The sequence below is a fragment of the Pseudopipra pipra genome, chromosome 11 (genome assembly GCF_036250125.1).
Source record: "Pseudopipra pipra isolate bDixPip1 chromosome 11, bDixPip1.hap1, whole genome shotgun sequence".
Taxonomy (NCBI): domain Eukaryota; kingdom Metazoa; phylum Chordata; class Aves; order Passeriformes; family Pipridae; genus Pseudopipra; species Pseudopipra pipra.
In genome coordinates this window covers 11,593,836-11,610,774 of record NC_087559.1, presented here as the reverse complement: position 1 = coordinate 11,610,774, position 16,939 = coordinate 11,593,836, and the positions used below count along the sequence as shown (strand labels likewise).

The 16,939-nt window shown below is 45.2% G+C and overlaps 1 protein-coding gene across 1 annotated transcript; it reads left to right on the top strand.

Annotated features, from left to right (window-relative positions):
• The first annotated feature begins 1,243 nt into the window (after window positions 1-1,243).
• TPRA1 (transmembrane protein adipocyte associated 1) lies at window positions 1,244-16,638 on the top strand. Its single transcript, XM_064667500.1, has 11 exons — window positions 1,244-1,332; window positions 5,526-5,728; window positions 5,881-6,013; window positions 8,679-8,765; window positions 10,329-10,401; window positions 11,337-11,416; window positions 12,544-12,654; window positions 13,070-13,130; window positions 14,185-14,287; window positions 14,926-15,006; window positions 15,995-16,638. The coding sequence occupies exons 2-11, from the start codon at window positions 5,538-5,540 to the stop codon at window positions 16,227-16,229; spliced, it is 1,155 nt and encodes a 384-aa protein (XP_064523570.1). The 5' UTR covers window positions 1,244-1,332; window positions 5,526-5,537; the 3' UTR covers window positions 16,230-16,638.
• Window positions 16,639-16,939: the final 301 nt, after the last annotated feature.

Sequence of the window (16,939 nt, the reverse complement as noted above, 5' to 3'; positions counted from 1 at the left end):
ATATTGCAACATATCATTAACCTGAACAACACTGTGAGATGAGACAAGCTAAGAACTGGCTTCTCCAGATGTCATTCCAAAGGCATGACACCAGCATGAAAACCTGTTTCCACTCAGTGGAAAATCAGAGGAATAGGGCTGAGGCAGGTAACACAGTCCCTGAGTACATCCATTCCATGAGGCTTGCTGAGGTGTAGCTGGAAAATTTAACCTGAGAAGAGGTATCAAGCAGATTTAAGCCAAGAAAGATGTATGTGGAGGTGGGCCTGGAAGCCTCTGTGTGTGCTGTTGGCTAGAGCAGGGCATGCAAAGTTGACCAAAATAGGGATCTTCTGAAAAGGTTTAAACTCTGTACAACAAATTTCAGCTTCCCATAGAAGCAATCCCTGCAGCCACAGGTGAGCCACGGGTAGAAGAAAACAATGCCAGAGTGTATCCTCCAGTCCTTGAAGTGACTCAGATAACAATAATTCTCCCTGAAACTCTGTTCCCTGTCAGACAGCTGTTACGGCTGAGAGTAACGTGCTGGTGGTTAGCTGGTTATTTCCTTTAATTTCCTTTATAAATCTTGGCTCATTTATCACAGTTACTTCCTTGTTTACAATACTTAAACGTCTGTTTCCTCGGTATTTGCACCTTCAATTCCCGCTAATTACTGATTGTATTTTCCTTTAGCAGTTTTTGTCCCAGCCATGCCGAGTTACTTCAGTCAGCTTTAAACTTCCCTTAAAAGCCAAGCTCCCGGGTTGTTAATCATTCTCCTCTGCAGGGACTTATTATCGGATCTCCCTGAATTATTAACTCCTCTGGCTTGCACCTGCAGAATTCCTGCACAGATGTATCATGTTTTCACACACACACAGAAGTGTGTGGCGGTGGGAGCGCTCACCGTTGGGTGGGATGTTGGGCTGTGCAGGCTGGCCTGGGAGGTGGGATCGGGCTGTAAATAACAGAGATTTCACGGTACCGATCTGATTCCAACCCCGCGGGCACCTGGGGACCCGCGGGCGGGGACAGGGCCCCTTAAACAGCGGCGGGACGCGCCCCTTAGTCCCGCCTCCCGCCTCTTTCCATTGGCTCTCGCCTCTATTTCTCTCGGCCTTTTTGGCCTCTGATTGGCCCTTCTGGCGCGCTCTCGGGGATCGTCTCTCAATTGTCGCGTCGGGCTCGGCCGACGAGCCCTTCTTGGCGGTCGCGTCTCCGCCCGGTCCCTGCGCGCCGCGCTCGGCCCGCTCTTGAGCGACGGTCCCCGGCTGAGGGGAGTGGCAGGGCCGGGGCTCGGATGGCGGGGCCGGGGCCCCGGGGTTGAGCGGCGGCGGCGGCGCCGGCCGGGTACGAGCGGGACCGGCGGGGCCAGGGCTGGGGGAGCGGGGCCGGCGGGAGGGGGGTAACGGGGAGGGACAGGTACCGGGGCGCCTCATATCGGGACCGCGGCCCTCCCGGGGCCTCCCCGTGCCGCCCTACGGCGGGAGCCGCGGGGCAGCTCTGCCCGGCTGAGGGTGCGATGTGACCGCGGCTGTGCCCCGGCTCTGCTTCCCTGGGGAACGGGCAGAGCTTCCCCGCCTGCCTGGAACGAGCTGGCCGCGCGCTGTTAGTTTTCTTGCTGCTTGTGCTCCCGCCTTCCAGGGGAATCAAAACCAAAACAACAAGAATTCTCAGGAGACGCGTTTCTGAAATCCACCCCCTGGACCGGGGTTCTCTGCGTGAGCCTTTTGGCTTGTTGCTGGTACTTCTGCTTTTGGTATTTTGCTTTGGTCGTTTTTTAGTGTTGCGGTAGCTTTCTCTTTTAACCTTAGCTCAGAACGGGATGTGAGAATGAAACTGGGAGAAAAAGAGGTGCTGGGCCACTGGGGGAAAATCCCTCTCCTGTGAGTTCTGAGGATGAGATGCAAAATGCAGCCGCTGTGACCAAGAATGAGAGTTGAAGAGCCGTATAAAAAAAGGAAGAGAAGAAAAAAACCACTCTTTTTTATTTTTATTTTTTTATTATTTTTAGTGTTTGGAGTTTTTTTAAAGCATTTTACATTATTGAATTAACAGTTGTGTTTAAGCAGGGATCTGGTCAGTGTCGTTTTTATTACACAAATAGAGTGTTGTAAAGGGTAATCTTAACCCTGGCATGGTCTGTATTTACAGGACTTTCTGATACTGTTTGCAGAGAGAAAGAAGAGTTTCAGTTTTTTTATTGGAGCTGAAACTCTGGCAGCGTGTAATTCACCTTTTTGTGGGTGGGCTTTGAGAGCACAGAGAATTGCCACCGATGTGAGCTCTGAATTTCACCAAGCTCTGATACTGTTATGGTGCCATGAATCAAGGAGCAAAATCCATTGGTGAGATAACATTTCCCTGAAGGTGCAGTGGATCCTTCCGTAGCACTCTGTCACTGCAGCCCACAAGGGTGTTCTTGGTCTAAATGCAACCTGTCCAGAGCTTGAACTGAGGAATCAGCCCTGGCCAAGTCAGCCTGACTTTGGCTGGAGTGTAGAAAACCATTTTATTTTGTTTGGTGTATAGATCTGCCTGCTGGATGAAAAGGGGAGACCACAACTGCAGCACTGATTTCTTTTTGTGCAGCTCTGGATGATTTTGCCCCCGTTGAAGGGCTGGGCTGGCTGGGGGGGACAGTTCTGTGGGGACAGGGTGTGGTGAGAGAGCTCTTGGATATGCTTAGCTGACTGGATTTGTTTAGGACTGGACACAGCAAGGACAGTGTGCTGTAAGGAGCAGTGTGGCTGGGCATGATGAACCCTGGCTGGATCCTTGCCATCCACTCTTGGTCCTGTTGCTGTGGGATTTTTCCTGGTGATTTGGACCAGGAATGGGCCAGTTCTCCACATTTTGCTGTAGGCCTTAGCTATTACAGAAGCATGACCACTGTGCTGTCTGGCTGATGACCTTGGCTGCCCTGTCTTATCATGTTGGATGTTCTGTTGCTCTGCTTTGTGTACACTTCATCTGGGGAGGAATACAAGTACCAGGCTGTAGTGAGCAGCCTGGCTGAGAGGTGAGCTTGATTCCTCTTTGCCCTTTGAAACCTCGTGACTGGACTTCTGTTACGTGTGGCCAACTCCTCTCCTTATCAGCAGCTCTCTGCTGTGGTGTGATAGTCGTGGTTTCTAGTGAAAATAATGGAGACTGTTTGTTCTTTTCATAAGAAGTTGTTCTAACATAAATTTCTTACGGCTTTATACTCGAGCTCTTTTCAGTGTGACAGCTAGATGGAATTCTTTGTCCCAGAAGAGATATTAGGAGGTTGTGATAGTTTACAGTTGGTGATGTTATTCTGCCCATGGTCTGTGAGGTTTTTCTCTACCTTTTCACGCCTTCTTTAAAAATTGGGTAGAAATTTTCCTATGTTGGCACATGTGATCATACTTGCCGTCACTGCTACTGAGATATAGTGCTGTTTCAGAGGAAGAGAATGGAGCAAAATTATGAAGATAAAATCCTTTTCAACAGTGTCAATTCAGAGGAGTGAGAAGCTGGAGGGAAGAGAGGACACTTGTAGAAATAAGTCTGGAATGTGAAGGTTGTTTACTGGAACCTCTACTTGAACTAGGAATTTTTGGCCCAGGATTTGCCAAAGGCAAAGCTGATCCTTCCAGGTCTGTGTGTTTATTTACAGTGATGTGTCTCGTGCAGCAGAGCGCACCACAGTCACGAAAGGAAATCCCAGCTCAGGGAGTCTCTGTCAGCAAGGATGAATTGAAGGGAGGGTTTGTTGGCTGAGGGTGGTATGATCTCCTTGCCTCCTAGAAAACCTGGGAAGAGTCTCAGCCTCTGAAGAGAAATAAGAGCCCGTGACTGACAATCCTGAGCAATTTGTGGGGAAGGTGCTACTGAACTCCCAAAGCTCAGCAGATGACATGGGGCTCTGCTGATTCCTTCCAACTTGTGAGTCACACAGAACCTCTAAGGGAAAACTCCTTCTGAGCCCTGTCATGGGTCTGTCAGTTTTCACCAGGCAAGCCAGGGCTGAAGTCAAACAGGGAGAATTTTTTTGAGATAAGTCCTGGATTAATTATAGCACAGACTGCTCGAGTGCTGTCCCTGGCAATGTGCATCTAAGATGTTGGCTGACAGAGATTTATCTTTTTTGAATCTGTGTTGTCTGTGATCATTTAGGGATTGCCAGGAGAGGTGATTGGACCCTGTGTTTGTATTCAGCTGGTAGCTACTCAAGTACCTTCACAGTGAGGATTGCTGCTTTAGGGTGGGAAAAGGAGAGATTTGCACCAGGTGGTACCTTAAATCAGGAGCAGGCTTAGTAAGGTCAATCAGGCCAAAACTCTAGTATATACTAACTCCTAATCTAAAGTGTTGTGTGCCATAGTCCACCTAAGCTTCCAAGGCAATTGTAGAACAAACAGAGGATGAACTGCTGCTGGGGTGATTTCTGCCAGTGCCACCAACAAAGCCATGGAGCCCATGGAGTTTTATGGATGGCAGAGCAGAGTGTCCCTTTAACTTCTGGAGGGACAGTTAATGTCACAGCAGTGCAGGGCCTTGGAGGATGGACAGATGGTGGAAAAGCTGTGAATATTCTCTTGGGGAGGCCATGTAAAAATGTTTTATCAGGGGAATAGGAAGTTCAGGTGTGTCATCTTTCTGAGAGGTGGAAGGTAGGGCAGGGAAAAGAACAGAGTGCCATGACATCAGAATCTTCTGATCCCGACCATAGTGCTCTACTGCCTGAGGGTCTGAGCTTAGGAAACCCACTAGGTAGGGCTGCATCTGTATCTGGGTTTGTAAACTGCTGATGACAATGCTGATTTGTGTCTGAGAAGGGCAATGTAATTTAGACTGGTGGATGTAAAGAAGCTGAAGAACTTTATGCTAACAGGTGCTGTCTTTTCCCAGCCTTACTGCTCTGCTCAAAACCCTAGTAGTTCTGGTGTCTTGCAGAGGGTTAGGAGAAAAATGCTGAATCTTGGCTTTTGCCAGTGTTGGGTTTGAAAGATAAAGCCTCTATGCAGTCCCTTTAGGTAGAAGCATGAGAGGCTCTCCCTGCTCTCAGACTGCAGGGTTGGTAACAGCAACAGGGTTTTGGTAAGGACTTTCATCCTTTCTGTGTAGTAGTTGAATTCAAATAATTGACTGTAACTTCCTGATCTTGGGAGCTAGAACAATAATGAGTATCCTGGTAAAGCAGGGTTTCTGTCTCCATCTGATGATGCCATGTATTGCTTCTGAGTCTTGATTTCTTCTAGGAATCTGCCAAAGCTCAAAGAATCACAAAAATTAATCCAATGTATTATTACAGCATTTTGAATGCGCTTGTTACTCTGATATAAGACAGTGGTTTTGTACTTTCCACCCTAATGGCTGTGTGCAGAGTAAGGGCAGGTGGCCTTTTTATTGTGTAATAGTCTTCCAGATGATGATAATTTGCTGTACCAAGCAGGAAGCAGTTGTGCAGGGGCCTAATGTCAAGGATGTGTTTTTTTTACCTCTGACTCACAACTGATTTAATGTTGCTTTCTGTCTTTGCTGTGGTTGTCTTGCCTGTGTTTGACCTGGACCAGAGGGAAGACAGGATGTTCCAGTCCATGATGTCTGTGATGAGATTCTCCATGTCTGACAACATCACACATTCGACTTCCCCCGTGACAGCACCGGATAATGTGACAACTCTGTCCCCGATGACAACGCAGGTGGTCAACGACACGAACATCACTGTGCCACACAAGTGCCTGTTGTTGCTCTATGAGGACATTGGGAAGTCCAGGTGAGTCGGAGGAAATGGGAAAACAGTCTGACCCTGGCCTAAGGGAAGGAGCTTTCTTTCTCAGAGTTCGGATGAGAAGGAGCTGGGGCTGGTGCCTTCCCTTCTAGAGGCTGAAGAACAGGAAGAAAACCTATTTTATTTACTTTTTGCAGAGTCCGCTACTGGGATCTTCTGCTCCTGGTTCCCAATGTGCTTTTCTTTATGTTTCTTCTCTGGAAACTGCCCTCTGCCAGGGCCAAAATCCGGGTCACTTCCAGCCCAATCTTCACTACATTCTACATACTAGTGAGTACGATTCTGTGCCTTTGAATTGATGAGTGTTTTTTTTATTACCACTCATGAACAACATCACAAACTAGTGGAGAGAACCTAGACTAGCTCTTGCAGGGATAAAATCTGGTTTTTGTTAAAGGTCTACTACAAGAAGTAGACACAGATTTTTTTTTTTTTCACTGTTTGAATTCAGCTTTTAATAGATTGTGGGACCATATCTGCTGGATTGGAGTGGATTTTATTCTCCCATGGTGACTTAATTTTTTCTTTTCCTTTTTTCTTCCTTTGTTACTTTCATGTCTTGGAATCCCGTGTCTTATGCTTATGTCATAAATGCAGCTGAGACCCTACCTGAATGTATTCAAAAATGTAATTCAGAAGCTTTATCACAGGTGCTTTTTGCCATCCTGGCTTGGCTCAGTGTGCTTGCTCTTCCTCAGTGACTTTAGTACAGGTTGTAGAAGTGAATGTGTGTTTGAATTGGGTTAGATAGAGGCATCTTTCTCTAGGTACAGGGACTGGCATGGCAAAACCTAAGAAGCTCAAAACCAAATCTGAGCTAGTAGCCTCAACTGAATCTTTGGTGGGAAGTCTTGTTAGCTCTTTCAGGCCAGAAGTATGGGTACTGGGCTTGTGCACAGTTTTGGATAACCAGGTATACACACAAATGTTTCAACCTTTTAAAAATATTACCAGCCTTTTCCAGTCTGAATTTAAGTCTTCTGTCATGTTTCCAGTAATACACATGGTCAGTAGGAGTTTGTGCCAAAGGCTTTGAAAAGCAAAACTCTTGATAAACCAAAGGGAAGAAAAGAGAACTGACTTAATACTGTTGCCTTTTTCAAAATGAAGTGAGAAACAAAGTGCTGAAACAGCTGGTTGTGTTTTAACCTCAGCCAGCAACTCAGCCCCAGGCAGCCACTCGCTCACTCCCCTCTGGTGGGACAGGGGAGAGAATCAGAAGAGTAGAAGTGAGAAGTGGAATTTCATGGGTTGAAATAAAGACAGTTTAATAAGTAAAGCAAATGCCACATACACAGGGAAAGCAAAACAAGGCATTCATTCACCCCTTCCATGGGCAGGCAGGTGTTCAGCCATCCCCAGGAAAGCTGGGCTCCATCACATGTAATGGTTACTGGGGAAGACAAACACCATTACTCTGAAAGTCCCTTCCTTCCTCCTTCTTCCTGGCTTTATGTGCTGAACATGATGCCGTGTGGTGTGGGATATCCTTGGGGTCAGTTAGGGTCACCTGTCCCAGCTGTCCTCTCTTAACTTCTTGTGCACCCCCAGCCAACTCGCTGGTGGGGTGGGTTGAGAGGCAGACTCTGTGTAATTGCTGCTCAGCAGCAGCAAAAACATCTCTGTGTTATCAACACAGTCTCCAGCACAAATCCAAAACGCAGTCCTATACCAGATACTGGGAAGGCAATTCACTTTCTCCCAGCCAAACCCAGCACACAGTGTGAGAGGAAAATGCTTTCATTCAGTTTGATCTTCTGGAGCATGTTATTGGGAAATGAGGATGGAAGTGTGTCCTGTGAGGATTTCCTTTTGGTTGACTGTTTGGCATGTCCTGAAGGAATGCTTTCCTGTGAAGTCAGTGATTAATGTTAACAGATTGGGAAGGGTCTCTACCTGCTTAAAGAGGAAACAAAAAGGGTGTGTTCCTCTCCAATGAGTTGTTGCTGCTCTAGAACACCATTATATTCAGGGATCCTTCATTTTGTCAGTCTCTTGTCACAGTATTTTCCACTGCAGGAGGGATTGTTGTTGTACTCTTCTTTCATGCCTTTTCCATCCCCTCTTCCATTAAGGCAGAGATACTCAGTTGTAGGTAACTTATTGGTCATTTCCATTCTCTAGCCAGCTTAGAATCAGCTTGGACTCTTGGTTCCCTGATAGATTTAGCTGTCTTATATCTGCATTGTTAGGATCAGCCTGTGGCTCAGAGAATTTTATCTGGAAAAATCTGATTTTCTGGAGGATAAGTCTGCACAGCAGAGGGTGGATGTATCCAACTGAGCTTTTAATTGCGTAGTATGACTGGGACAGCACATGGGTTGGTAAATGAGCCTTGCTGAGCTGTCATGCTTAAATGTTATATGAGGTGACTTGGGTATCTCTGTTGCACAGTGCAGCAGGGTAAGATGTTTTTAAGCTATTGGCTGCAGGTGACCTTTCCTCTGCATTCCTGAGCATTGTCAGTGTGGAGTGAGAGAACTGCAGGTTTTAGTTTGGTCACAGATCTGATGTGTGGTAGCTGGTGTTGAGTGGCTTCTGTTATCTGATGTGATTGATTTAGTCAGACATACCAACCATTTGATCTTGTAATTTGGAGGGATATGTTTTCTATCTTCTTTTTTCTCCTTCACTGCCCCGGTGGAGTGAAGGGTGGGAAGATTGTTTGTAAAGATATGGTTGTAAGGACTGGGTGAGAACAATTCAGAGCTTAGTCTGACAGTTGAGGCAATTTGTTCCTTCCTAAATTCTAAGTCAGCACTCCTGTATCTAACAAGTCTGAGGAATCTTTTTCAGGAAATTAACTGTGGTCTCTCTTAGTACACATTATCAGGTTCGAAAGCTGACCTGCAAATGGTATTCCAGAAGGGTTTCTGGTCACTACTGCATGTGTGACTTTTGACATGAGCTCGCTTTTGTTATCTTTTTTTTGCAGGTATTTGTGGTGGCTTTAGTTGGTATTGCCCGTGCTGTTGTCTCCATGACTGTGAGTGCCTCTGATGCTGCCACAGTTGCTGACAAGGTAGGTGCAATACTGACTTTAGAGGCTCTGCTTTGCGCAGTTCTAATCACAGCAATCTGCTCTGGCTTCCCTCTTATGTGCATACAAGAAGAATGTGGTTTTTTGCAGTATTCATGGCTATGTGTACTATGGAGTCCTGTTCTAATAACTGCACCTAAATCATCACAACATCCAGGGCTGTAAAACAATGGATTTCCTAAAATAGGTGCACAAATAGTGGCAGCCAAAGTTTCCTGTTGCAGGGGTGAAACAATTCTGCTTTGCAAGCGGTAAATATTCAGATACATTAGTGAATAGGCAAGACCTGGTCTTTTTTACTCTTGCATTATTCAAGTGACTCTTTGAAAATGTTTAATTTTTTTGTATTGAATGCAAATAAAACTAAATTCCCTTTTGACACTGACACCTGAATGTCCTTGCAGACGCTGAGCACAGGATGAACCCTTAGCAAACAGGAAATAGCTTTGTATGTGCTGTTACTTTGTAGTCATTTGACTTGTAGGAAAATAATGCTTAAACCATAAAGCTCTGCAGTTCTTGAGCTGTTAGAGAAAGGGGAGCCATCCGCACCGTACAGGTCATCTGGCTTTATTCTCTGGGGTCACTGTGATTCTCTCACTTTTCCCTTTAATGTTACCTGTCAAAGCATTGTGAAGTGCTGCTTGTGGTAAGTGGCTGGATGTTTGTAGCATTTTCATTCACCTCCATTGAACAGATGTAGGTCCAGGACTTGAATAATGAAGAAGAGGTGGGAAAGTGCTTTTCTTCAGCTCTGGTGCTGCTGCTAAGTGCACCTTGCTGGGAAGTCATATAGCAAGACACATACTCTGTCAGTTTTTCCTGTAAACCTGTGTTTTGTCCTGTCCATTGTGTGTTCTCACATATATATACACACACAGTGTATTTGCTGAGATTAGAAGTGTCTCATCAAATGCCTCTTAAAATATTATGTATCTTCAAGAGAGAGTACCGTTCAGCATTCAGAGGAAAAGGATTAACAAGCCAGAATCTGCATTCTTGTTCTAGATTTGACACTGATTTATTGCATGACTCCCTGGAAAGTTGCCTCACCTGCTGTTTTATTAGTCTTGTTTCACCAAATAAAACATGAGACTGCAAATAACAAGGTGGAAAAGGAGGGATAGGATTGAATATGCTTTAGGTTTAAGAATTAGTAGCTTTTTAAGAGGAAGAATACAGAGTTTGTCCAGGCATATTTGCTACTTTAAGAACTTCTGAGGTCGTCATGGGTTTGTGCTCCTTGGGAGCACAGCAGAAAGAACACATCTGAGACAAGTGACAGATCCTCAGCTGGGGCAAACTGTGGCCACTTCTTCTCTCTGACATGCTTTTTGCTCGTTCCCACCCAAGTGCTCTGTTTCACAGGCATGAACAGGACTTGCAACAAGCATGTGATCAGTATCCCTACAAAGCATGAGGAGGGCTTGTGGAAGTGACCTGCTCCATTCAGAGACTGCCATCCCTTGGAGTTTTGCTGTATTAACTTCTAAATGGTTCCTGGCTCCATCTAATCATGTTTGTCTGGTTTCTGTTATCCATCAGATCCTGTGGGAGATCACAAGGTTCTTCCTTCTGGCGATTGAGCTGAGTGTGGTGATTCTAGGCCTTGCCTTTGGTACGTGTCAGGAGGTTTTTGAGTGCTTTGAATGTTTTCTATTCCCTTTCTTTCCACAGAGGCTGCATCTGTAAGTTCATGGAGATACTGATTCTATAAAGCGAAGAAACTTTAGAATAAATACAAAGGACAGAGTGGGGAGTTTTAGTTAGAAGTGGTTGAGAGCCTGATTATATTTACAGATCTATGGCTTGTGTGATTGAAAGATTTATATGTGCTTTGTTTGTCCTGCATGCATATGCTGAGAGAGTGCATAGCTTAGGTAAATAAGTCTTATGCCAAGATCAACAGTCTGATCTTTACTTCAACGACATTGTAGTTAAGATGGTTCCTTTGGGGTCCCATCTATCCCCTCTATTGCATCCTTGGTTGGTTTGATTCCATCCTGGCTTCATTGAAATGGTTTAACTGTACCTGCAATCTGTAATTCTACTTCTTTCAGTTGTTCAACTAAAAATGCCTCTTCCTGTGCATCAGAGGTAGAGGAGAGGGATTGGAATGTGGGTTACTGCCAGTGGGACACCTGAGCAGTAACTTTTTCATCTTTTGAGGAACTTCTGGGGTTTACCTGCTCCAGCATATTCGAGTTAGATTTCTCTGACTCAGACTCCCATAAACTCTTTTTCCTGAGAAGAAGCTTTACAATGTCTCAGTGTATACTGTAGTCATTCCTGAGTTGTTTTTTTTTCTAACCCCAGCAAAAAGACTTAGTCCTTTTCTCTATATTATTGTGGACAGGAGGAAAGCAAGTTAAAATCTCTTGTTTTATAAATATTATTTAATCTGTAAAAGGCTCAACTCTCCAAACAGGGTTAAGTGAACTTTTACCTTCCCTTGAAGGCCTCTGCAAATACAAGTATTGGTTCTGAAAAAAACCTGATTTTAACCAGTGTTGGGGTTACATCCTGAGTCACTTCTGTACTCCTTAATTACAGGTCACCTGGAGAGCAAGTCAAGTGTGAAACGTGTACTGGCAATCACTACTGTGCTGTCTCTGGCATATTCTGTCACCCAGGTGAGTATGTTGGAGCAGAAGGATTAGTCTTTGCAAAAAAGGGGACTTTCCTTGAAGAGTAAGCAGTTAAGTGTGTGACTCCTATCTGGAAGTGGCAGCTTTGCTCTCTGGATGAGGTTTTGGAGGAAAATGGCATGCTTGTGGCAATGTATAAGCAGATGGTATCTGCTTGTCCTCTTTACTGCATGAATAGTTCAGCCAAGGTGAAGAAATAAGATGAGGTTTACATGGATTGCCTTGTTTAGTGAACCTTGGAACAGGAGTGAGGTTTTCCACATCTGAGCCACAAGTTGTGAATCTGCCCTCAAGGGCCATGAAAACTAGATGGAGGAACCTGAGGTGTGCTTGCCAGGTAAGGGCACTGCAGTAGCCTCTTGTCTGCTGACTCTTTGAGAGCTGAGAGCTCTTGCTACTCTTCAAACTAGCAGCTGGCTTGCTAGCTCAGTCTATTAGTCATGTCTTCATGTATCTGAACAATGCAATCTGTGTCTGGATTTATTCTCCTCCCTTTGGCAGTGGTCAGCCCTGTGTCTCTGTGCTCGGGGCAGCCCCAGAATAACACACAGATCTTTGTTCTGTGATGAGGCTCTTGCCTGCGCAGGCCGTGAGCTGATCATTACCACATGATAAAGCTGGAGGAGCCTCATTAAATATCAAGTGTTTGAGCTATATCTGGGTTCAGTAGTGCTTACAAGCACTTTTCACTCTCTGAGTGGTAGCTTCTATTCATGCCATTTTCAGAAATTTAGGTGAGACAGTATCCTTTCCCAAGTTGTCTGTGTTCTGGATATTTCAACAGAAGGGTCTACTCTCAAGATAGAAATGGAGCTCTCAGCCTATTTCAGACGGACAACTGCTTGCAGCCCCCATCCACTCAGTCTCCTGGAATGTCATTGATACCAGTTTCCTTCAGATGCAGATTCCTGCCATTTCCCCCCCTCTCACTTCTTGTCTTCAGTTTCTTCCTCTTCTGTGTGAGCTTAACTTGGTCTAAGCTGGGCAATGGTTGGGTCTTGGGGGGCAGGCCAGCTGTTGTCTGAACTTCTTTAAACACAGTGTCCCTTGTCCAGACATGCATTTTAGTGAAGATACTGTAACAGAATCATTTGGTGCCACTTCTCTCCTAGGGCACCCTGGAAATCCTGTACCCTGATGCCCACCTCTCAGCAGAAGACTTCAACATCTATGGCCATGGAGGGAGACACTTTTGGCTTGCCAGCTCCTGTTTCTTCTTTCTGGTACTGGGAATGTGTTATGCACTGTGACAGCTGCTTTGTATTTTCTAAATGGAGCAAGGAGGGTGATTTGTGTACAGTAATGCCCTGCTCCCCCTCCTGCCTCATACAGCGCAGCATTGATACTTCTCGTGATAGGAAAGCTGAGGCAATAAAGTGCAGTGAGAGTGCTATAAGCTGGGGCAGCTAAATTACAGCTTAGATGTTCTTCCCTCCCTTATTTGTCAGTGACCAGCAGTTTTGTGTTGATAAGGGTGAGTTGTGGGGCCTTCACATCTGCATGGGGTTAAATATCAGGGGGTTTGTGCCTCTGCCCCGAGACATCTAGGGAGTGCGTGATACCATAGACCATCCCTGCAAAGATTGCTGAGTTCAGTTGCCAAACAGCCTTGGAACTGTTAGTTCTTTATCTCAACAGGTCTATTCCTTGGTGGTGATTCTTCCAAAAACTCCTCTGAAAGACCGGATTTCTTTGCCCTGTAAGTAACTGTAGCGTTTTCCATAGTATAGATGGAGACAGTGCCAGGATAAAGGATAGGTGGGAGTAAGAGGTTCCTGTATGTGTTTGTGCTGCAGATGCATTCCACTGTCTCAGGGTACAGATAACGTAGCAAAGGACTGATAACTTACCCCTGGAAAAAATAGTATGTTGTGCCTTTTGGAGAGCAGAGTAAGAGCAATTACACTGCAACTTCAGTAGCTAAACAATTACATTAAGAAAACAAGACCTACTGCTCAGTTAATGATACAGGTGTAATGTAAATATATAATCTTCTGAGAGACCTAAGAAAGGACTTCTTAATAACAGCTTCCTTTGAAATGCATACATGATATTAAAGTGTGCATGCTGGTCATTCCCTGGGAAGGAAAGGCTAAATGGGAGCTACTCAATAATCTTTATCTGGGCTTTTACTTTATTATGATGCTTCTTTTTTTTTTTTCCTTTTGTTATGGTTGCAGAATATCTGCAATCCTTGAACAGAGCTGTTAGTAAGGTGTTTGCATTGAGCTCTTTTCTCTCTGACTAGTCTTGGCATCTATGTGTGGGTACCCTGAGGGAGGGGGTATGTATGTCACATGGCACAGGTTCTGGGCCTGATCTACCTAGTGTCCAGAATGCCCTGCTGCTCCTGCTGGGGTCTCCTGAGCAATTTTATTAGTGTTTTGTGTTGGAAGGGCACAGTTTCTGACTCAGCTGATTTTTTTTTTGTTTGTTTTTCTTGCATTTAATTATGTGACTGACACTGGTTCCAGATGCTTGCCAATTAAATCTTTGCATGTGTTGCCATAACCATATGTTTTCAAAACCCATCTTATGAGTGTATACACGTGCAGGAGGCTATGGTTTAGTCCATTAAACCACCATCAATCCTGCTGGCACGGGACAGGGAAATACAGTCTTAATTCTTCAGGAGTTCTTAAAGAGACAAGGTGGTGAGATGCTTGTGTTGGGTTTGGCATCTCCGTCAAACAGATTTGCATTGGGCTGGTGTTTGGAGTTGAGCTTCATCTGTGTCCATGTCTTTGCCACAGCCCGGAAGAGTTTTTATATTTATGCTGCCATCCTGGCACTGCTGAACCTGGTGCAGGGCCTGGGCAGTGCCCTCCTCTGTGTGGATATCATAGAAGGACTGTGGTATGTATGCTGGGGGAGGAGGTCTGCATCCCTGTATCTTGTGTTGCTTTTGAGTGTCCTTCAGCACTGCCTCTCCCAAGAAAACAAAGCTGTGCTGTGTTCCTAAGAAGGAATAAACCTGTTGGTTCTGTTTTGTGCCAAATCACCTTAAGTGGTCAGGAAACTCAGAGTTGGAGAGGTTGTGGAGCTTCATGTGCTGCAGTGGTCTCGAGGTGGTGAGTGAGAGTAATAGCTTATATCCACTGATGTCTGGCCATTGGCTCACATTTAGTAGGTAATAAGGGAGGAAATAGTCTGTTTGCTAGAAATATGGAGACACCCTTAATTCATACCTGGGGTCTTGTTCTTGCAGGGATCAGTGTCATGTGTGCAGGTCAAAATTGGGAGCGCTTGAGACTGCTCTTGGTCAGACCTTGGGTTTTGTCATGGTTCCCTCTGAGTGTTTAGGAGCAGTGACAGATTCTGATGACAATATCTGATACTTTGCATCAGTTTAAATTTGTTTAGCACGAGACTTTTTATGTTCTCTGGACACTCTAGAGGGAAATTGGATCATTCTGGGGGAATGTGGCTGGTGTTAACCAGCTGTATTATGCTTGAATGCTAAATCCCTTCATGTTCCCTTTTGCTGTTGACAGCTGTGTTGATGCTACCACGTTCCTTTACTTCAGCTTTTTTGCACCTCTCATCTATGTGGCATTCCTGAAAGGCTTCTTTGGGTAAGTAGCCAGGAACAGGAGTTTAGAGGGTATATACTGTCATTTAATTGTTTTGCACACAAGTTCTCTGCATCTGTACAACAATAAAGACAACAACTACAATGCCAGTTGGAGAAGCAGTTTTAATTTCTGCCCTTGAAGATTTCTGAGGATCACTTCTTCAGCCTTGGCATCCCCTGTAGTACAAAGTTTTTCTGCTGAAGTTAGTAGCTGAATGGTTAGTGACAGATTCAGTCCTGGAAGGTTAAATGGTCTTCCGGTTGGGTTTTGGGATAGTTTTGTAGAAAGGATCTGGGGGTCAGGTAGCTCTTCGACTGCAAGGTCTCTGTGATGGGCCCGAGAATCACCAGTGAGAAGCCCTGGGAAGGGCAATTCCTGGGCCGGGGTTGCCGCCTTGTGGCCACTCACGGGAAATGCACCTTGGTCAGAAAACCCGAGTGGTTTAGCGCAGGCTTGTCCATAAGCACGAAACAGCAGGCTTTAAAAATAACTGAGAACGTAAAGTACTTTTAAAATCTAAAAATGAACCTCTACTTCCTTTTGAAATTAGAAGGGAACACTGTCTGGAGTTAGAGGTGGAAACTGGTGATCCACAGTGTATTTTGATTTTCCTGATGTGCACAGATGGAACTTGAGGTGGACTCCTGTTCTGACTCCTTTTAGTATCAGTAGCCAAGCTGCTGTTGAATCCAGTAGTGTTTGAATGCTTTTGCCCTCAGTAATTGAAAACTCCCAAAGATGAGGACACTTTTCCCACAGTAGAGTCAGAATTCTGCCATTTTTATTTCACTTAGGTCTTCATCCAAAGCTTTGTTTAGCAGTACTCTATGGCAGTTACTCTGCCATAAATTTCTATGCTGAAAGCTCATGTGAGGAGTGTTTAGGGTCTGAATGCCCAATTTCTTAATGCTGCTGAGTTTCAGTTAAGGATAGGTGGCTTTGATACCACGTTGCTTAAACATGCATTTTAAATCTTTAATCACTCCAGGTCTGAACCGAAGATCCTTTTCTCCTACAAATGTCAGGTGGATGAACCTGAGGATGTGGATGTGCACCTACCCCATCCTTATGCTGTTGCCAAGAAGGAAGGAATGGATTCTGCATTCTACTCAAGCACTCAGATTGACACCACAGCCTACCTGGATGACGTGGCCTCCATGCCATACCACGTGGGCAGCATCAACAGCATAGACAGTGACCGCTGGAAAGCCATCAATGCCTGAGGCAGGGCACCTGCTTCACATGATTGTCTCATTCCTTTCCTTCCAAACTCCCTGATACCACAGCTGTCCACTGGAAATCTGTCCTTGGCTATCTGCCATGGCTTTCTTCTTTTCCTTAGGATTTCCAAAACCTATTGTGGAACTAAGTTGGCAGCCCAAACCCTTTTGGAAAGAACATTTTCTCTTGCTACCTGAGAACAGTTTTGTTCATACTCCTGTAAACACTGAACTTCCCAGATCCTCTATGTTCCAGATGTGAATATGATTCAGAAGACAGCCCTGGCTGGCACCTCTTCCTTTTCAGTGACTGAAAGCACTTGTCTGCCAATAAGGGGAATGTTGTTTAGGGATGAGGGTGTTGATTTGACTGCTGTATTGTACATATATAGAAAGAGTTTGATGGTTGAAACCAAAGATGGTCTTCCTGGGCTTTTTCAGGCAGCATGACTGCCTGTGTCCTGCCATAATGCAACAGCATAGGTGATGATAGCAGTGTCTGAAGAGGGAAACTGATCGCTGGGGCTCATCCCTGGTTGCAGCTAACGCTGGTGAAAATCGTGAATTGAAGTTGCTAGTGGTTAAAAGGAGTGTTCTGAGTGCGTGGGCAAAAAGAGGTATGAAGAGGAATGAACTGTTCCCTGTGCCTGGGGAGCATTTGGGGGAGGCTGGTAGCTCACAGCATGGATGTGAAGTGACTGAACAGTAGGGAG

Excerpts from the sequence above, each read along its gene's own strand:
- TPRA1 (XM_064667500.1), top strand. The coding sequence starts at position 5,538 with ATGTTCCAGTCCATGATGTCTGTGATGAGATTCTCCATGTCTGACAAC. Across the intron at positions 5,729-5,880 it reads GAGGACATTGGGAAGTCCAG|AGTCCGCTACTGGGATCTTC; the intron begins GTGAGTCGGAGG and ends TACTTTTTGCAG. Across the intron at positions 14,288-14,925 it reads GATATCATAGAAGGACTGTG|CTGTGTTGATGCTACCACGT; the intron begins GTATGTATGCTG and ends TGCTGTTGACAG.